Source organism: Etheostoma cragini, chromosome 8 (assembly GCF_013103735.1).
Source record: "Etheostoma cragini isolate CJK2018 chromosome 8, CSU_Ecrag_1.0, whole genome shotgun sequence".
Taxonomy (NCBI): Eukaryota; Metazoa; Chordata; class Actinopteri; order Perciformes; family Percidae; genus Etheostoma; species Etheostoma cragini.
The window spans coordinates 13,002,715-13,023,918 of record NC_048414.1 but is presented as its reverse complement, the minus strand read 5'-3'; the positions used below and the strand labels follow the sequence as shown (position 1 = coordinate 13,023,918).

General features: G+C 39.2%; 2 protein-coding genes across 4 annotated transcripts; both read right to left on the bottom strand.

Moving 5' to 3' along the window:
- Positions 1–3,531: 3,531 nt before the first annotated feature.
- Positions 3,532–9,263, bottom strand: LOC117949661 (aquaporin-9-like). Its single transcript, XM_034880142.1, has 6 exons — positions 9,074–9,263; positions 8,732–8,858; positions 7,613–7,750; positions 7,340–7,458; positions 6,336–6,553; positions 3,532–4,211 (listed from the first exon to the last, which is right to left on the bottom strand). The coding sequence occupies exons 1-6, from the start codon at positions 9,173–9,175 to the stop codon at positions 4,004–4,006; spliced, it is 912 nt and encodes a 303-aa protein (XP_034736033.1). The 5' UTR covers positions 9,176–9,263; the 3' UTR covers positions 3,532–4,003.
- Positions 9,264–9,718: 455 nt separating this feature from the next.
- LOC117949621 (cingulin-like protein 1) lies at positions 9,719–20,550 on the bottom strand. 3 transcript variants are annotated; one of them, XM_034880039.1, is made up of 19 exons: positions 20,429–20,550; positions 18,075–19,073; positions 17,907–18,001; positions 17,265–17,373; positions 17,065–17,160; positions 16,831–16,979; positions 16,275–16,416; positions 15,974–16,186; positions 15,674–15,880; positions 15,435–15,539; positions 15,071–15,223; positions 14,760–14,930; positions 14,303–14,455; positions 12,884–12,973; positions 11,663–11,746; positions 10,920–11,044; positions 10,238–10,346; positions 9,981–10,144; positions 9,719–9,873 (listed from the first exon to the last, which is right to left on the bottom strand). In XM_034880039.1, the coding sequence occupies exons 2-19, from the start codon at positions 19,044–19,046 to the stop codon at positions 9,795–9,797; spliced, it is 3,216 nt and encodes a 1,071-aa protein (XP_034735930.1). In that variant the 5' UTR covers positions 19,047–19,073; positions 20,429–20,550; the 3' UTR covers positions 9,719–9,794. The 3 variants fall into 3 exon arrangements, with proteins under 3 accessions (XP_034735930.1, XP_034735932.1, XP_034735931.1); XM_034880041.1 differs by lacking the exon at positions 20,429–20,550 and adding an exon at positions 20,326–20,417; XM_034880040.1 differs by lacking the exon at positions 20,429–20,550 and adding an exon at positions 20,257–20,415.
- Between the last annotated feature and the right edge of the window lie 654 nt (positions 20,551–21,204).

The window sequence follows — 21,204 nt, the reverse complement described above, 5'->3', positions numbered from 1 at the left end:
CATTTTGGGTCTAAAGGGCGCTATTAAGTTGCATCATGGGAAGTACAGGTTTCAGGGTGTGTTGGTGTACCTTCTACTTGTTTTTGCCTGCCTGAACGTATACAACTGAAAGACATTTTGCAAAATAACAAAGAATGCATCAAATGTTAATACTATGATGGAATGGGTCAGATTTATCATTTTTTAATGTTGTGTACATTTTGCATGATAATACAGTGAGATGAAAAACAAAGGATTTTAGTATGAATCATACTGTATTCATATGAACTGATGTGAATAAATGACAAATCTGACCTTTGCTTGTTGATCTGCCTCTCCTCTAGTGTTGGGCTCTGGAAGCTGTATTTAGGATTTGGTAAATCCCTCTGTATTGTTCAGTTCCTGTAAAGCAAACCTGCTCACTCAGCTGTGTGCAGTAGGGGGGCGTTCACAGCAGAGGGAGCAGCTGCCGAAGTGTTGGGATCAGAGGTTTTGGAGAAGCCTGTGAGTCACCAACATCAGTTCCACCAAGCCACATACAGTACAGTCTCATCCACTCTGTTTCCATCACAGATAACTTCAGTAATTATTGAGAACTTCAACCAAGGAACTCCAAATATTGGCGTGATTCATGCTATACTTTTAGGAGTAAAGTGGGCAGACATTTTTATTTTTTGATTTTAGCCACAAGTAAGTTTATTCAAAGTATGAGCCATGTTTGTTACATACTTTATTTACTCATTGCCTAAACCTATTGATTGACTTTTTCTTCATGGGTGTGTTTGATTATGTAACAACCATAGGAAAATGTCCATTCCTGGAAGCATGCATTTGCACATGCGGTGGAATGTGGCCTGCTATTGATTTTCAATGCGGATCCTCAGCTGCAGTTGCTGGTTTTGACATGAACAATCACAGTCACCTCAAACAAGCTAAGGTTCAATATTTTCTAGATAATGCAGCCGGCAAGTTGTTTTTGTTTGTTTGTTTTGTATTGTTGTTACTGTAATGTAGTTCATTTTCTCACAGCTCTCTTCAAGCTGATTCCTTTAAACAATGTCCCTGCACAGAGGACAATGTTACTGGTCAATGTTCTACATTTAGAGTTTCAGCTCTGTGCAAGGAGCTGACGGCATGGCCGATGAGCGAGCAGCACCTTTTGTCTCTCCTGGCAGTGACAAAGCGTGATTGTAAAAGTGGCCCTGGCTGACGCTCGCTCCAATGAGCAGCTGACCCTGAACACTGCAAATCAAGGAATGGAAATAGAATGTAATTCCCAGTGTATTGTCCAGTATCAGATAATGGCCACTAGATTTTCAAGGTGTAGATTAAGTTTGTATGTCTCATGTAATCATTACATGAAGCAAGAAATACAGCTAAAATACGCTGCCACTCAATGGAATCCACATCTGTTATCATGAAATCTGGCCAGTGGTGGAGGACTTATTGGATCCTTGAAAAGTAAAAGTACTAATACCACACTGTAAAAGAAAAAGCATTGCATTGAAGATGTTGCCTAAGTAAAATTATATAGGATAATGTTCTTAAAGTATTAAAAGTACAACACTTTATACTATCATACATTATATCGTATCATTATGACTCCTACATTAATGTAAAAGCAGATTTGACTGTTCAAGGTGGTTGAGGTGAGGCAATATTGAAACTATTTTTTTAAACTGATAGTTAAAAAAATAGTAAATTATGATTATTTGATTTAAAGGATTAATCTGCTGATTCCTTTCTTGATTAATGAATTGATAGTTTGTTTTGTAAAAAGCATTGCTGTCACAATTATCCAGAGCCGAGAATAACACCTTTACAATACCTTTATAATAAATTAAATTCAATTAAATGTTTTGCATGAAAAATTACTTAAATGATTAGCAAAATTATTACCAATTCACTTTCTGTCAACAGATGAAGGGACTAATCGTTACAGCTGTACTTGTACATTTCCATATATTTTCTATATAACAATCTTAGTTTGTAGAGTAACTAAAGCTCTCACTAATTGTAGGGGAGTAAAAAGATAATTTTCCTCTACTTTGGGGTGGAATTGCCGTTAAAAAGTGGAATGAGAAGAACCTCAGATTTGTACTAAAGTGTAATACTTGTAAATTAACTAGCACTAGTAAATAAAGAATTAAAAAATATTTCAGTATGTCAGTTTAATTGAAGGTAACAGCTGATTTGGAGAACCCCAGTCCTCACAATAAACTTGTTAGTCCATGTCATACAGTTTTGAGGCACTTTGTGCTCTAGTTTTGAGTATTTTCATTTTATGCACCTACTGTACTTCTACTCCACTCAAGTGTGAATTAATTTTTTATTATTTTTTAACTTAAGAAGAACATGTGACCAGCCTCTAAAATATACATTTTTGACAAAGCTGCTTAACCGAATGTCAAATGTGGTTTCAAGTTGAATAAGTGAACAGGGAAATGTTAGATGTAAGTACATAACATCTTTGTTAATAACCCAATATGTATAATAATACTAAATCAACACAATTCTCTCTGAACCATTCTTCAATCTGACAATACTTCTGCAGCGCCACTTTAAACATATTTTGCTTTGTTGTTACTTCACTGTGCAGAATGATAAAAGTGACACTAGATGGATGTTTTCAAATTCTTTAATTTGACACTGTTGGCAACTAAGCCAGTCATGGTCCAGTTTACAGCTTATACAACTGTAATGTGGAAACATATAGTGTATACTGTATAATGGATTGTATATAAAATATATATTTTCAGTGAAGTAGGTGACATCTTGTGTCCAGCTGGATAAAGTTTAAAAAGGAAAAAAAAATGTTTGCACATTTATAGCTTCTAGTTTTTTTCAACGTGAAGAATTTCTAACCAATTATCTGAACTTGTGAACTAGTGGATCCATGAGTAAAAATTTTAAATTCAGTACGTTTACTTTAACAGAGTAGGTATATTTGCATTGTGGTATTGACACTTTTACTGTATTAAATAGTTTGAATACTTCTTCCACTACTGACCAAAGGTCTGAGGAGTCTCCACAGGATAACAGGAAAGTTCCTTTACAGAGACTTAGACTTTAACTTATTTATTTACCAACCACATTCCTTTTACATCTTTCACTCTCAAACAGTGCCATCACCACCTGCGAGTTAGAATCAGACTCCCCACTGGGACTCAGAAAATCTTTGAGGCATACAAGAACATTAACTAGAGGAATCAGTTCATGCAGGACATATTACAGCATAATGCACTGAGCTTACACTGAGAGATGTAATCATCCTCTGCAATCATAACAACTAAACTGTGTCGGCCCAATTATAATGAAAGTGTTCAATCTTAGTCTAATAAATGTACCTGTGTGCCGGTGAGGTTTCTGCAAAAATCCATGTCTGTTATTGTCCTCTTTCACTTAAATACACAAGCCTACACAGCAATTTAATGGACGTATGAGGATAGAAGGAGTAATGGTGTAAATGCTGAGATGGAAATTACACGGTCGGCTGAACTGCATTTTTTGGGGATAAATGTTACAGATGATAGAGTCCCATCACTCAAATCAATATTTGTAGAAACTTTATTGTAGACAAAACAACACAGAGTAAAATAGAAATAATATGAAAGAACAGGGAGGGAGGGTTCCTTGTGGTTTGCAAAAGAACAAAACAATCACGAGTTAGAAAAAACAAACTAAAAGTTTTAAGTACAGATAATATCATCACGATAAGTGAAAAAAATGGAAGCAAACTTAAAAGGAGACTGGCAGGCATGTTAAACCATTAGTCCATTACCAATTGTGAATATAACCAAAGAACGGGTCTATATCAATAATACAGTATTTACAACACTTATATATGTACATAAAAATGTGAAGCACACAAGGCTGAAATATTCATGTGTTTATGAAACATAAAACGAGACAGTCCAATATTGGTGTAGACACTGAGAGTGGAAGTCTGTCCGCTCTTCACCTGACTGACAGAAAAAACTGCTGAATCTGACCAGTGAGTGCTGGAGGTGAATGTCTTTGTTTTTTAGCTCATGGTGATCATCTCATATTTGTCCTTCAGACTGATGTCCTCTTCATCCTCATCTTCCTCCTCCTCCAACTCCTCCTCCTGAGGCTTTTCGGGCTCATCGCGCTGGTGGTGCAGCTCAATGAGCAGATAGTAGATGAGGGCTGCAACCAGCCCCCCCACCATGGGCCCCGCCACAGGGATCCACCACCAGTTTTCTGCCGTGCTGTATAGTATTTATTTTTTTAAGTATGAAAAGACCAAAAGAAAGAGTTAAATACATCTCTGGCAGTAACACAGAGGCCACTGTTGGTCACTGGTGCTATCACTGGATCATTCAGAAGCATCGACTGCATCTGCCCAGTGCATGTGACATTATGTAACACACATTATCGTTCACAGATGCTTGTTTTTTATTTGCGTCCTACAGTAGGCCTATGTAAAGAGTCTTTGAAGACTTTTAAAAGTGCTATATGAATCATATTTTATTTATTATTGTTATTATCGCTATGGTGCACGTCAGCAGTTAAGGTCTTATCCGTTTACATGTTGACAGTTGATACATTATAATGTATCAACTGTCAACATGTAAACGGATAGTAGTAGTAGTAGTAATGCATATATAAAATAATTTAAAGTGAACTGTACTTATTCCTTGTTTTATTATTGGACTAAATGTATTTGTTAATAATGATCAGATGTATTTCTTGAAATAATTAAAATCATGTATCACAGTAACCAAATAACATTTACATAAAGTAACAGAAAGCAACAAACATCCTTTTTCTGAAAATTCAGCAATAACATCTATTTTTGTTCTGACTCAAAACTAATGATTGACAACATGCCATTATGGACACAATTTTATTTTTTTTCTATAATGTAGCAAGATAACAATTAATTTGTCCACACATTAGAACATTGTATCCTGCATACAATCCCAAGGCTAACTCAAATATTTTTATATAGGTTACTAAATTATAAGCATTCCCTTCAAATGTAACATATATTTATTCCATATTTCTTTATTTGGGCTGTAACAATATGGAAAATAAAACCGAAATCTTTAACACTCAGCTCCACGATCCTGTGTCGCGGTGTGAGAAGGCAGAATCGCGACACACGCCTTCCAACTCCCAGAGTTATCCTTCTCGTCCAGATCCAGTGCTACCACATATTTAAATTACTAGCAGTCTTTTTAGTGCCTTTTTCCTGTTTTGTCTGGTAAATTTAGCTAACTGCACAGATGGAGAAAGGTGTAATGTTACGAGTAGCCGATGTTCTAGCTACTCGTAACATTACACTAGCTAAATTACCATTAGATTAGTCCTCTATCTTAACGTTACTGATGAATTTGTGGGTTAGCCCAAAGTTGTTAACCCTGGTCAAAGCAATCATGCTAAAAACTAACTGAGGGTGTTAAATGGTGTCGTAATCTCATGTTACCCACCAAGAATTACATTAGCATTAGCATAAGCATTAGCTGCTTCTCAACCAGCAGCTTTACAGTAGGCACCAAAGCACTCCCTCTTTGTTCCCCCTACAGGTTGGGAGCGGAATTGTTACCAATATTCTCATTCCAAGGAGTTAATGAACCACTGAAACAATTTTGGAAACATTATTTTAAGGCACAATAGAATTTTTGGTGTTGGATCAATCAACATTCAAATCAATCAAATCAATAAATAAGGTATCCGTTGTATTACTGTGCTGCAAACTGGGATGTAATCAACGACAAAATGATGCCATGTGGCAGAAAAAATGTTGTGTTACAAACCCCCCTCCCCGTTTGTACTGAATAGTGGGTTTAAAAATCGTGAACCGAATCGAACCAAAGTTCGGTGTATCGTTGCAGCCCTATTCTTTATAGTTCTCATTTTTTCATGGTTTGCTTTAATAACATTAGCCTATATGAAATGACGTTGCTCTAATTAATGATGTGGAAGAAGTACTAGCATTGTTACAGTGTAGAAATATAGTGTTTCAGGTAAAAGTCCTTCAAAGTACGAAAAGTAAAAGTACTCATTACTAATAATTTCAATTAATTTACAAGCTGCTGGCAAAGAAAAAGTACAACGATTCCCTCTGAAATGTCAAACTGTAAAGCCGCAAAAATTAAATTTCTCAAGGAAAATAAAAGTATCTCAAAATCTGATTGAAGTACAGTACTTGAGTAAATGTAGGCCTACTTACATTCTAACACTAAATAAATCATTCAACTTTTTAAATTAGGATTTATTTGGACATACAACGTCTAATTGCTTGATTTTGATTTAACCCAGGCACATAAGAAAAATGTAAGTTAACGTAAGGATGTTAGGGGGGGGAATCCTCTGCTGTATTTAGTTACCTGAAGACCTCCATCCCCCATCCGGCTACAGCTGTGAACAGTCGGGGTCCCAGGTCTCTGGCAGGGTTCAGGGGGTAGCCACAGTTCAGTCCCATGGACACACCAATGGCCATAATGACCAGACCAATTGCCAGCGGCTCTACACCTTTGGGAGCTCCAATGTTTCCACCATCAATGATAGCCAGGATACACAGAACCAGCATACCTGTCCCCATCACCTGCAGGAGAGGAACATCATTTGTTTGGTGAACTGCAGAGTTTAGGAAGATAAGTTATCAACGTAGCAATAGTATTATATGTAATTCTGTTTATCTTCTTACTTCTCTAGCACAGGGGTTTACATTAATGTACAGTATGTGTGAGTATATGTAGGTAAAAAAAGGGGTCTGTATATATGCAAATTTCTTTGTGTACATATCATGCATTTTATAGTAATTATTAATATATTAATAATTAAAAAAATAAAAAGAAATTGTAGAGTTAACCTGTACAGTGGTCAGGCTGTATTGGCCACAGTAAAAGAACATTTGCAACATTTTCTCTGCAGTTATTAAGCATATGACTCCTTCTAACTGAGTAATCTATAAAATTTATCTCTAAAACAGTTTAATCTCAATGGTTCAAATATAGTTTTTAACAGCCCACTGTAAAGCACCATTGTTACAAAGATATTAACATAAGCAACATCACACTAATTAGACTTATTTTAGTGGTTCACCTGATGTGGTTTTCAACGGTTTTAAGATAATAGACATGTTATCTATGGATTGCTGCACCAACTAAAAAGGCAGAAAATGGTGTTAAGTAGATTTGACCTTCCAGTGAATGCCAGGAAATGGGTCATTAAACCCCAAAGTGAAGCAGAAGAGGGGGTGTTCTCAGAGTAAATGGGGCAATCAATTTTGCATTAGCTACTTTTGCCAGACTTCGCAGAATTTAGACCATGAATGGGAGCGGCGATGCACAAGAGGGGAGGTCATTATTTCACAGGGACAAGAGCTCACCTGATCGATAAAGCCTCCAAGAATTGACAGGTGTCTCGAAGGGTAGGAAGCAAAAATGTGACCTGTTGCATTGATTCCCGTCACTGAAAAAATCCCACTGGTGAAGTCCATGAAAGCATCTGTGAGGAGAACAAATAGCTGTAACTGTACACAGGCATCAATTAGTAATTTTTATTGATGAACATGTAGCTAAAATATTTTACTATGACAGCCATTACCCACTGGTATGGTTTGATATGCATGTATAAGGGAATAAAGTTGAGGTGTATTCACCATAGTATAATCCAAAAACTGCAGCCGCTCCAACAAAAGCACCAAGAAACTGAGCAATGACATAGAAGGGAAACTTCCAGATCTTCAGCTTGCCAAGAACCACCATGGCCAGAGACACAGCAGGGTTCACGTGCCCCCCTGGGATGGGAGACAAAGCAGAGAGTGGAAAAGGGGCACAGTGGGTGGGGGTGTCTGGCATGATATCCTCTCCATCATTAGCGACGCCGTCACATTTACGAGGGGCAGCAGAAGGGGAGCGGCCCCCCTGGGGCGGTGCAGGGTTTTGATATGCATGTTCAAAAGCAAAGAAGCACAATTATGGTCACATGTTAGAAATTCAACCTATAAGTAAAAAAACAAAACTAAAGGGCACATTATTCTGTTTTTTTTTCTAATCAAGCTGTACACGCATCCTGCCATTTTAAATTTTCTAAACATCTGTCATCTGTCAGTGATCTGTCTTCATTAATTCAGTTTGGTCCATTTGGTGTAAAATTGGAAGTAGCTGCAGCTCGGATGAGGCGAGCAGTTTCGTTTGGACTGAGCCTGGTCTCTGTCAGATGAACGTAGCCTATGATCAATAGAGTTTGCAGGACATTTAGTGCCCAGGGTTATGTATGACCCCCAGAGAGGCTGTGCACCAGTGCTAACAAATCAATTGTCAGTACACATTCATTGGATCTGGACTGAGAGCTGGAACGTTCCTGCTGACATTGGAGCCGTGGAGGTGGCACATGACTAGACAGGAAGTCATAAAGTTATAAAATATTAAGCGAGCTTTGTCAAGTTGTTTGCATTAACTATGAATTATATTAATGCAGTCTGTGGCGCTAAAACGAAATACTGTAAAGAAGCTGAAAATCCAATAAAAACTAACTTTGTTATTAAAACTAAAAAATATATTTCAGTTGGTTTGACAAAATGCTAATACCCAGCAGAGTAGGAAGTTGATTCCATCCATTAACAATCATTCATTTAATGGAATTGCTTGTTCATTAAATCCAAAGTACCATATCAATCTAGTGGCGTGTGTGGTGGCTCATGTTAAATAAGTTCTACTTGAGTGGAAATAAACAATTAGGCGCAGAAGTTTCAACCACTACATGAAACCACATATACCTGACACTCCACCGGCTACATACGCCGCCATCATCAGTCCCACAGAGAAGCCGATGTGGACGGTGAGAGGCTCACCCAGGGTGTTTCGACTAAGGACAGTCTGAGCAACTGAGCCACATCCAAACAACTGAAAAACAAGAGAGGAAGAGAACAGCTGACTATCACCAACATCATAAAGGGACAATAAGGTTACTGCGGTCTGGAGCTCAACACTTGTAAGCATGTAAATAAGCATATAAAAAAGATCTCAGACTTGAAACAAGTTTTAAAGCAAATATGTATTACTGTATATTCTATATTTTGACTAAAAAACACAGTTGTATTAAAGAAAATGCAACTTACAACCAAGACAAATGTCCCCAGGAATTCTGCCAGGAATTCCTTGAGTATTCCATGCTTGATAGCACAGTGTTGCCTCATGCTTGTCTTGTGCTGTATTTCCATGTATCACCGTGCCAATTGCTGTTAAAACTACAATATGTCCAGCTGTGTGAACCTCTGGAGATGTCAAATCTCCACCTCTACCCGACCGCAGCCATTCAGCACAAACCATTGATCCATTTGTAAAACCATCGCGCTCCAATCAGCCTCGAGAACCCATAAAGTTGTGGTTTGTATTGTATCTCCATCAAACACAACTTCAAATCAGATTTTTTTATTTGTGTATGTCATGAGAGGACAAACTGGAGGTGTATAATGCATGAGTTAATGTGAATGTATTTCACACACATTTATTCATCAGTTTTTCAGATTGCATCATATTAACTTACACCACAAAATAATAAGTTAGGAAACAAATTAATCCATTTGAGATACTGGTGAATGTGTCATTTGTATTTCAAAAACATCACTTTGTCAGGTATATATATTGTCGTTATATGTGTTGCCACAAGAGGTCAGCCTTGGTATGGTGCCAGGCTAGTCACAATTGGAAACATCATGAAGTCACACCTGAGTTTGTTAATGAAATTGTGTTGAAGCATAATATCACAGTAAGCCCAACTTGTATTAATAAAGTCCAGAAATTGTTGTTGGACAGCATTTTGTGTTAATCACATGTCAGTCAATCAGATCCAATGTCATCCACGTCGTTCAAATCGTCCTCCAGGACCTTATTGAGTGGAGGTGATTTCCTCTTACGCCTGTTAATGTAAAAAAAAAAAAATGACTGGAGTTAAAGAATGACATGATTGGATGTGAACACTGTATATTCAAGGCAGAAACTCAGTGGCAGAAGGTGAGTGTTCACCTCATCTCATTCCGTAGTGAGCTAAGTTGGCCATGAAGCTGCTCGTTAGCCTCGATTTGCTCATCCAGTTCTCTCTGCAACTTCTTTTTGGCATGTTCCAGACGCTCAATCTCCTCCTCCGCCTCATCCATCTGCCTCTTTGCCGTCTTCAGTCTCTGAGTCAGCTGCAGAGTTCACAAAAGTAAGATATTGAATCACAAGTCTGCAGCTCCTGACTACAACTTTGTTTTTTCCTTTGCAGTTAAAGACGTGTCTACCTGGTCGCTCTGGCTCTGCAGATTGATGTGTTCGTCGTCCGTCTGCATCTTCATCTCCTTCACTTTGCGCTCCAGCTTGCGGTTCGCTTGTTGCAGGCTGTTGTTGTCTCTGAGAGCAAAAGCACGAAGAGATCACATCACTGCCGCAGCTTTCTGTAACTCAACACCTTCCTAGTTCGTTTCAGACCAGAGATACTCTCACTCTTACAACCACAGGGAAAGGGATATGAGTGGGTTCAGTGCTTGACAGCTACCATGAAGTCAAGTATCTGATGGAACCGTAATCCAAAGTGTTATCCTGCGCTGGTAAATATAAATCTGCATATATTTTTTTTTGTTAAGCGCTGTAAGATTAGATTAAATAATACGGAAATTCACTTGTAACAGCAGCAGTTTTGCGCAGTAAAATGTAGCAGACAATGTGCAAAAAATATTGAATGAATGTAAAGTGGCATTAAAGTAAGGTAGCTATAGTACGAAAAATATTGCAACGTAACTAAGTAAAACTGACGTGAAATTAAAATGAATAATATGTAATTAAATAATACAGCAAAAGTAAGTACCATAATATAAATAATGTTGAAAAAGTAAGTAATTGTAATGGGAAAATATAAATACAGATAATAGTAAAAAATATACCTAGAGCATACATAGAGTCATTATTTAATGTGCAGGCTTTCACCTCTCTTCTCCTTGCAACCTTTCCTCGAGTTCCTGGATGCGGCTGTTCAGTTTGGAGACGAGTGAATCCTGGTTTGGCCTCTGCGATCCTTCCAAATTAGTCACTCTGCTCTTCAGGTCTTTATTCTGACAGAGGGAATAAAACAAAAACAAATCATAAATTAGACAAAGTTTAGAGATATCCAGGGGAGTCTTTGACCAGTAGTAGTGCTAAGGAACAACGTCAAAGGAGTACACACATCCGTACACTCAATCAGGCAGATGGCGCAATACACCGTCCAGCCAATGGTTTCACATTATTCCATTGAGGAAATCCATCATTGTGCCAGAAAAGGCAGGAAAGAAGAAACTTGTAAACGTGGATGTAAACAATGCAGGTTTCACATTTTTTAAAACAATCCTTTTATGAGGAAGGAAACGCATAAAACACGATACAAGTGGATTTTCTTTTCACTTGCGATGGCATACTAGAGGACGTACTACAAGGCCAATATGCAATCATGATAAGAGCAAAAATGGGAAAGAGAAAAAAAATATTAGCAATAATAATAAATTCTAAATATATGTATAGTAATAAAAGTAGTAAAAATGTAAAAAGTACATATGTAACATATGTCACATATGTGTATAATAATAAAATCAGGGGACCCAAGTGTGGATTTTCCGATAGGATTTTGGATAAGATGGTCAGATCCTGTCAAAATAAAGAACTCTGTTTTTGTGCATGGTGTCGGAGGTCCTGACCTGTCTCTCCAGGCTCAGCTTGTCACACTCAAGGTCCTGCCTGACTGCTCTCTCATGCATCAGCTCGTTCCTCATCTGATCCATCTGTCACACAAAGAGGGAACAGCTTTCAGCATTCAGCAGGAAAGTAACTAAGTACAATTACTGAAGTACTGTATTAAAAGTAAAATGTTTAGGTAGTCATACTTTTGTGAGTATTTCCATTGTTTGCTACTTGATACTTCTACGCCACTATATTTAACTGACAGCTGCAGTTGACCAGATTAAGATTTTACATAAAGAAAAATCAATTCAGCATATCCAAATGTGACTTCTCTTGTCATGTTTCTGATGTATTTGAGTTGTTGGCAGATCAACAAGGGTTACCTTTAGTCTCTGAACTTCTCACGTGGTTTCATTTGAATGAGACTCAAAAAGGGTAAAAGTATAAAACATATTTTACAAGTGAAATGTACTGAAAACTTAGTGAAACATATTTTTTAATTGTTGTATTGGTATTGTATTAGTAAAGGATGTGATAATTATTCCACCACTGGCATTCAGTCAAAATATATAGCATAAAGTAAATGTAAGAAGCATAAAACATGAGCTCTGAATACCTAACTATATCTTTACGCAAATTTCTAACAATAGAGTTCAATGTGGGCTTGTACTTTCTATGTACTGTCTAACATACTGACTGAAAACACAGTCTACCTAATTAAAAAGGGCAGCACCTGTTGACAAGCACTATTCAGGTTAAATGAAAAGTTCTCAGCTTAATTCCTTAAGTCAGAGGAAATGCTGTCTGGTCTGAGCAGCCACATCAGATCTGAAGGCTCTCTCCTCTCTAATACCACCCAGAGGCCCAGTGAAGGGAGTATGAATAGCTGCTCACAATAGTTTGCTGTTTTTTTGTCTTGCACTGTGTTTTGTGTCAATTAGTCTGCACTCCTTTCCTTCAATGAATGGTGGCCTACTTTACAGGCGCACTGAGAACGTGAGGCAACACCAGAGATAAAGAAACATGTATGAAGTCTGTACAGTTCAGGCATATATCAGGGATGATATAAAGTGGAAGTTAATAAACAAAACAAAAAATGTCTGAGAGGAAATATGAGTACTCAGCTCTAAATCTGTTTCTGATAGGAACAGATGTAGGACTAAAGGGTTGTCTCTTCACAGCTGGGGAAATGTATGACTGTTAGCAAATACAATATGAGAGTGAGGGAGTAGACCTGCCTGCTCTTTGGTTTTGTCTAATCTTTCCATCAGGCGGTCAGCACTGCTGCGCTCATCATTAAGATCTTCTTCTAGTTGGCTGATACGTCCCTGAGAGAAGAGGAACACATGAAAAATGTGGCAAGTTTATGAATGTTGCATTGCGCTGTAATGTTTACAAGTACAGAGGACATGATTAATCATTCTCTTGAGGCTGTGGTTAGAAAACTGACTGACTTATTTGTGAAAGGTATTGGGTGATAATTTATGAATAAAGCTGTGGAAATAAATGCAGTGAGACGTAGTAAATAACATCTGAAAAGATTTCGATTGTTTCTTAACTGCTGAATGGATGAGTGTTTGACACTGGAAAAGGGGGAAAGAGTGAATGAGAACACACAGACAGGTCTGATAACTTTGTACACATGTAAACATGAACTTCCTCAGTCGATACACAGTATCAACAGTCATCACACTGATGTCATTGTGTGATATTTTGTAATCAACAAGACAAACAGTGCTGAGCTTTGAGATGTTGTTGCTACGGCACTCTCAGCACCCTTATAGTTTACAGTGCAAATACTGGCACCTGATCAGATGGACACTTCAAAACATGTAACTTGAACAACTGAAGCACATGCACTCTAGTGCGAGTAAGTACCAATTTTAATTGAAAGCTCCAGATGATCATCGGTTTTTAGCAAACACATATACAATATGTTATTATACCAGGGAACATTGCTGTTGTCATCTAAGTACTCCGCATATGTTTAAAGTGTGACTTAAGGATGATATCTACTGTAAGCTTAGAGATATTTGATTTCCTTTGGCATTTGTTAAAAAACAAGACGCGTTATAAATTCTTTGCAGGTGTTGAGCAACAGTAATCTGCACAAAATGACGGTCAGACAATTTGTGGTCAAAATATTGTCCAAAATATGCCAAAAAAAGAAAAAATGGCAATGTGAGAGCAGTGTGTGGGTAATTTGTCTTCTTCTGTGTTCATCCCTTAGCAACAAATGATTGATACTAACGTAACGTTTATGTAAATATAATTAATTTTCTACATTCTGCACTGTGACAAGGTAAACCTATTATTTAGATTCATGTTTATCTTGTGACAGCATCTTAATGTTGCACTCTTCCAAATTGAAACATCTTCAGTGTACTAATCATATTAAATACCACTCAGCCTGTGAAAACAGTTGTATAATGTCTTTGGTGCCTGGAGGGAGGTTTCCAAAGTCTGAGAAGTCAGCCTGGGCTTGGAGACCACAGATTCATAAAAAAATAAAATTGCTTTGCAAACTAGGGATGGCCAGTCAGAGAAGATCTAACGAAAGATGAAATTTAGGATCCAGTGTCTAGACCCATGTTTGACCCCTAAAGTTTGGCTTTCTGGGACTTAGTTTCCTAAGTAAAGGTTGCTGAGACCTTTACCTCCATGACTTTGAACTGGCGCTCTCGCTCTACCACCATGGCTGTGTTCCTCTCCTCCAGCTCCTCCACCTTCTGCTCCAGCTGCCGGCCCCTCAGCTGGGCCTCCTGCTGCTCCCTGCGACACCGCCGCAGATCCTCCTCCAGAGGAAGCAGCTGAACACATGACAGACCACAGAACAAACACACACTGTAAGATAAGGTAACATGCAATGTCTGCTGTTAGGTACTTAGCTACTTTTATGTATTGCTTTAAAAACTCACAAAAAACTTTCATTGAATTGAAAATTGTTTTAAGATCCATTAAGACCTAATAAGACAAAAAATACTTACTAAAAAAACGTACTTACAAAAAATAAACTGGTTTTTATCTTAGTGTTGACTTTTCGTTTTATGTTATTGGTGACTCAGTCAGTTGTAGTCACATGCCAATGAATCAGAGAGACAATGAGTACCACACCTCTTCCTGAAGTTTTTTGGCTGCCTGTCGGTATTTCTCCAGCTCTGCTCCCTTTTCCTGCAGCTGTCTCCGCAGCTCGTCCAACTCCCTCTGACTCTTTTCTCTGGTCTCATCGATCTGGTTCTGAAGTACATCTGTAGAAGCCTCGCACTCCTCCATAATGCTATTCATCTGAGACAAACAAAGAGCTTCTACAGTGAGAGAAGTGGACTTCTTTGGGTGTAGAAACAAGAATGGCTTCAGAGTTTAGATAACAGATTTGCTCCAAATGTTGCCCTGGGGCCAATAAATAGTCCAAGTCCACCTCTCACCTTCCTCTGCAGTTGCTCCACACTCCGGTCCTGCAGCCTCCTCACATCCTCTAGCTCAGTTTTAGTCTTCCACAGCTCCTCTATTTGTTTCCTCTCCTCCTTAAGCTTCTCCTTCAGGTCCCTGTGTTCATAGTTTAGCTTGGTTAACTTACCCTGGGAAAAACACACACAGACGAAACGGAATGACTGTGAGCTTCCAAGCAAGGCTAAAAAAGACAGTACACGCTGTAGAGAGGCAAGAAACGAGGAGAGAGGGGATGGCATGCAACAAAGTATATTGTAGTTACATGGTATGCATGTGAGACTTAGGCCACTTAAATTCCATGAAGCGGTTACTCTGAAGCTAACAGCAATCTTGCTTTACCTGCACGTCCTCTAAGCGAGTGAGTAGAGACTGGTTAGACTGACACATCTCCTCCTCATTCCTCCTCACATCTTTCAGCGCTTCCTCAACCTGCTGCTTTTCCCTCTGTGGAACAAGGAAAACATAGAACACGGCAGAATAGATCACATCAGTAAGATAAATGTTGATAAAAACATTTAGAAACATAACAATAAAGAGTAAACTAGATATGTTCCTCTTGTCTCCATAAAGTTTCCCACCTCCAGCTGCTTTTCGCTCTGCTCCAGCAGTCTCTCTGTGGCTTTACACTCCTGGATTGCCTGACTCAGTTGATCCACCTTGCTGTTCAGCTCCTGCACCTTTCCTCTCAGCATATCTCTGTCCTGGCTCAGCTCCTTTAACTGCACTTTAGCTGCACTTCTCTCTTTCTCTGCTTCATCCTTCTCTTGACCCAGCAGAGCACTGTTCTGTGACACAGGATGGAACAATAATTGATGAAACCATGTTTTAGCTTTAGGAAAAAAAGAGAAGCAGTAGATATGCATGTCATGCCCTTTTACCTCTTTAGCCAGCTTTAAATCGGTGAGCAGCATTTCAAGCTCATTCTCATATTCCTCCTTCAGAGCGGCAATGTATGTGTCATGAGTCTCCACCTCCTCTTTGAGCGCCCCCTTCAGGGCGCTGAGCTCCCTCTCGCTGCGGTGCAGCATATCCTCCTGCTCCTCCTTCACCTGCAGCATCTCCTGAAAGTCCACTCGCAGCTGCGCCACATCCTGAAAGACATCCATCCAAATACCACAAAGGATCTTTACAGACGCTGTTGATTTGTGAAGTGGATTTTGTTCATCTGGTTTCATTTACCTCCATAAGGACTTCTTTCTCGGTATTTATCACCTCTGCTTTCTTGGCTTGGTCCAACTCATCGTGCATCTCAGAGAGCTGCTGCTGAAGGTCTTTCATCTCCATCTTAGATCTCTCTCTCTCTGCCTTCATCTGAGTCAGCCTGACAACATACAAAAAAAGTATGCAGGAAAGACAGATATAATTTTAGTTCCATATTTTAGATTAAGGAAAGAAGCCTGCTTAACGTGCTTTAAGGTTTAAGAGTCATCAGATCATACATCTCAGTTCACCTGACTGACCCTAGAGTACGAGCAGAAGCTTAGTTAAATGAAGTGGAACATAGCATTGAGGTATTCTATTTGGTTCTGCATTTCAAAACTGTCCCATTCAATAGCAATAAAAAACATCTAACTTTGTTTGATTAAAAAGACACCCAGAGGAATCATTTAAAGGAATAATTCAACATTTTGGGAGAGTATAGCTGCCCTTATTTAGCTGATAAGATTTGTATATTTTTTACATAGCATAGTTTTCATTGTAAACTTCCTGAATGACCCAGAGGTCAGATTCGTACTCGTGTTTGGTAGACTGAAGTTTGGCCTCAATCTCAGCCAGTCTGTTGCTGAGTTTGCAGAGCTCCTTCTGACTTTTGGCCAACTCTTCTTGAAGTTTCTTCTTCTCTGTCCTGGCCTTTTCACAAGCCTTGGCTAGGGTCTTTTCATTCTGCACAACACAACAATGTCATCAGTCACAGGAAAAATAAGGGAGTGTTTTAGAGATAAACCATCAGGATGGGACTGCACTGCACCTTGATCTCAGTTTCCAGTTTTTGCTTTAATTCAGACACTTCCTTCTCCAGCGCTGCCTGTTTCTCCTGCAAAATCTTCACCTCGGCTGCACAACCCTACATACGTGGAAACGCCCAACATTATGGTTAGTTTCAGACCAAGACATTAAATCATGATTATCAGTGATCAACACTGGCAAACATCTCATCCTAACACACACTTTCTCCTCCTCCTCCTCCACATTTTCAACCGTCTTCCACTTGACATTGTTGACCCTTTCAAGCAGCTGGGTGACTTTCTTCTGAGTGGTGGAGTCATCATCAGTTGTCCTAAAAAGCAAGAAAAATATTTCACAAACAGTCTAACAGTACTGACAGGGTGTAATGATAGCATTACATGTAATCAGTTGCTAAACAAAAACATGGCACTCTTTTCACAGCTGTTTTTACACTACTCTACATTACACTACTCCAGCAATTTTTTTTTTATAAAAGCCACTGATGGATCATAAAAACTTTCCATCTGATGAAGAAAAGAAGTATATGCTCTGCATTCCTGACTGCTGCATGAGCACACACAGCTGGAGCAGAACCGCCTTATCTGACTACACTACATGATCCCACAAGCTAATCACTAAAATGTCTTGGGTTAAAAAAAGAGAAAGAAGACAAATCTTTTCATTTTACAACTTTGGAGCTGAAAGTGCAAATGCAAACTTGTTTTAAAGGAATAATTCAACATTTAGGTAATATGCTTTTTCGCTTTCTTACCAAGAGTTAGCGCTCAAAGCAAATTGCCTATATTTCCCAAAATGTCAAACCATGTCTTTAACTAAAAGTGCTCAGTGCTGAGCGGCGCTTACCCATCCTGGAGGTAAGTGAATAGTATTTGTTTTGCTGTGTCTTCAGGTGGGTCTACTGAGAGTTCTTGCTGTCCTTTCAGAAGATCAGGAGTGACCTGTTTAAGGAACATACAGCAAATAAATACACCCTTTTATATGGCAACTGTGCCCTGGTGCTAATCTCTTTACCTGTGTTTTTCTTTCATCAGATTCATCAGTCTGGTCACTACATAACCTGGAGAAGGACGGTTTCTCTGCTCTCTGAAGTAATTTTGCAGCATGTGGAGACACCGTCTCTTTTCCATGGTGTCCTTTAAGCAGTGTGCTGGGCTTGTTCTCCTCCCTTGCCAAAGAGGCTTTTCCGTCAAGGAGTCGGGCCCTGGCTGACCCCGGAGGATATATCCCACCTGGGGTCTCACCCCTGATGCCCTTCAGAGACGAGGCACTGCTGGAGGAAGAGGACGAGGACGAGGAGTATGAGGTTGGAACACTGTCCACGCTGTGCGACCTTCTACACTGCTCTGGGTCCAACCTGTTCCTTGGGCCTGGCCTTCCCCTCCGTTGGCTGCTGTTGAATTGGCTTATTAGCTTCCCCACTGATAGGAAGGAGTCTGTACCCACCGAGTTTGGGGACCTTGCAGGGACTTGTCTAGATGAGGAAGGTGTCTTGTTGTGGGCCACCTCACTCTGGTCTTCCATTGTGCCCGCAGCGGGCAGAGGGATCCTGGGTTTGGTCACCTTAGCAGTCTCAGAAGGAAGGCCAGTGTTGAGCTCTCCAGGTCGAGCAACTGAAGCTGCTGAAGGAAGGACTAAGTTCAGGTTATTGCTTTCAGGGTCATAAGGTCTCAGAATCTCTGGGTGATTCTGATAATGAAACACGGAGGGGGTTGCAGTCCTCAGTGACTCAGAGGGAGAATGTCTTTCATCCACAGACCTCCTCACCATGCCAGGATTGTACCCCGCCTGGTGAGTGATGACTGAGACGTCCCGATGGATCTCCTGGCCAGAACTGTTCAGGACCACATAGGGTTGACCTTTAATCCCTTGGATCTGCACCCTGACTCCAAACAGGTTGTCCTGGCTGCCTCTGGGACTGTGTTGCTGTATGCAGCTCTTCTGTATCCTGATATCCGGTGAGCCGCTCAGTCTGTGAGACTCCATCCTGACTCTGCTAGATTAACAGATGAACTGGTGAAAAAACAAACCGACATGTTAAAAATGACACTGAAGTAGGCTGTCAGACCCTGCATGGGAACTGGAGAATCGGAGTTTGGTGTTTACACAACATTGGAGCAGGGTCAGCGCCACACTGGGACACAATGACACATATCCAAGGAGCTCCTGACACTGCTGCATTCAGCCAACATGAAGAATAAATGGACACTGAGGAGAGTCTGATATTGCTGTGCAATGACAACAGCTCCTCCTGTGTGCTCATGACAGTGTACTATTGTACAACTGCATGACGACTACAACTGGCCGGGGTCTCCAAGTCGTCATCCACTTTGTGGTATGACACTTGAGGAAAGTGTTTGTCATCAAATATGTTACTGTGAGCCACTAAAACAAAGGAGGTGTAGTGCAGGAGACAAAACATCTTCTTAAGAGCACTATCCTGGTGGCTTTAATAAATACTACAACAGTTTGCAGATTATTTACAATAATAATAACAAATTGCCCATTGGTATCACTTTCTAATAAGGCACACTTTACGGTTTTAAAGTTTTAGGTTCTCTAATTGTTTTAATAAGGTTATCAATGTTTTATAAATCAGTTATTAAGTCTTTAACAAGAACAACTTTTGGATTTTCAGGTTGTGTTAAATCCTCTTCCATCATCCCTTTGACACTTGCAGTGTCATGGTGGACCAAGATTTTGTACAACTTGGCAAACCAAATTATGTTCTTATTAATAGCTTATAACTGTTCCATGAAACTTTTGTAAAATATGTATTAATTTTAGCAACACCACTTGGTACAGCTTATAAACCTTTAATAATTTGTGCTTTATAACAAAGAGAAACATTTTACTTCAAATTACTCCAAAGTTCCAATGCATTTGTCCAATAGCCTAGGCTATATGAAAGGATTTTTTATTTTATTTATTTTTTTCTTGTGGGAATCACACTTTTAAATACACTTTTGAAGTTTGACTCTTTATGAGTGAATCCCATGCAGGTAGGCTGTGAAAATGTGCTGCGGATCTGCGTTGATCCGGTTTTACTAAATAAACTTTACATCACCCTTTTGACTGTAAAGTCTAACGTGCCAGTTTGCGAAAACACACACTGGCACATTAAATCAAGGTTAATTAATCTAAGAAACATCAATCCAAAAGTCTATCACACAAAAAACTGTAGCATTATACTCACTGATGAAGAAAGAAGATGAAAAAGTACCCAGAGTAGTTGTAAAGGCTACATTTACATCCCGAAACTCACCACTGAGCCCCGCAGACACACTACAAGTGGCTGTAGAAGAATATCGTGTTGTTATTTTAAGGAAACACCCGTTGTAAAAACATCGATTTGAGCTGAAACTTCCCAGCTGTGTTTCCCGTCTGAGTAGTTTTGAACAGAGTCCTCCTCCTCCTCCTCCTCTTCTTCTGTGGCTCAGCCCGTCCTGCCTCCACCCGGACACGATCCCTGTCCCGCTCAGAGAGGCGTTCACTGCCGCCTCTGTGTCAGATATTCAATCCATATGACTTTCTGAAGCTAAGTGCTTAATATGCTGACACACATGGATTTATAGGAAACAAAAAATTATCGGAACATATATAAATATGACCAACAAAGAGTGTTAGAGGGATTAAGGAGGTTAAACGTTCCCAAAACAGTTTAAGGACACCTGGAGAGACAACATTCTTCTCGTAAATTGCTTTTATATCTTTTTAATGAACACATAACACATTAGAGGACAGAGGCAGTAGTTGTCCTGTGACATATTTGGGTTTCAGTTGGACTTCTTTCTTTGTAAAAAAAAGTTTATGTGGGGATAATGGATAAAAAAAACAACTTATTTTGGATCGTTCAGGTGCCCCTGAATTACATCTTTTTATGATGGCTTTAGATACATGTTTTTCTCTGAATTGGTTTCTGAATGGGAGCTCTTCTATTAATAGACCACAAACTATGTGAAAGTCTTTTATTGGAGAGTTGACAGGAGAGAACTGTAATTAGATTGTATTTTTGTAGTATTTGACAGAAACTTTGTGAAAACTATTTCTTTTAGCTAATGCAGTTTGTAATGTTCAGTCTTTGCTGCCATAGAGCTCAGGCTTTACTAAACGTGGTAAAGTTACACTGTATCATTTTCTTGAT

Bases quoted from the DNA above. Each gene is read 5' to 3' on its own strand.
- LOC117949661 (XM_034880142.1), bottom strand. From the start codon at position 9,175: ATGGAAATACAGCACAAGACAAGCATGAGGCAACACTGTGCTATCAAG. The intron at 7,459-7,612 runs GTGAATACACCT...TTCTCCTCACAG, and splicing joins AGTTTTTGGATTATACTATG to ATGCTTTCATGGACTTCACC. The intron at 6,554-7,339 runs GTGAGCTCTTGT...CCTCTCCTGCAG, and splicing joins TTGGAGGCTTTATCGATCAG to GTGATGGGGACAGGTATGCT.
- LOC117949621 (XM_034880039.1), bottom strand. From the start codon at position 19,046: ATGGAGTCTCACAGACTGAGCGGCTCACCGGATATCAGGATACAGAAG. The intron at 10,347-10,919 runs GTGAAAGCCTGC...TTTTGCTCTCAG, and splicing joins AGGTTGCAAGGAGAAGAGAG to AGACAACAACAGCCTGCAAC. The intron at 9,874-9,980 runs GTGAACACTCAC...TTACATTAACAG, and splicing joins TCACTACGGAATGAGATGAG to GCGTAAGAGGAAATCACCTC.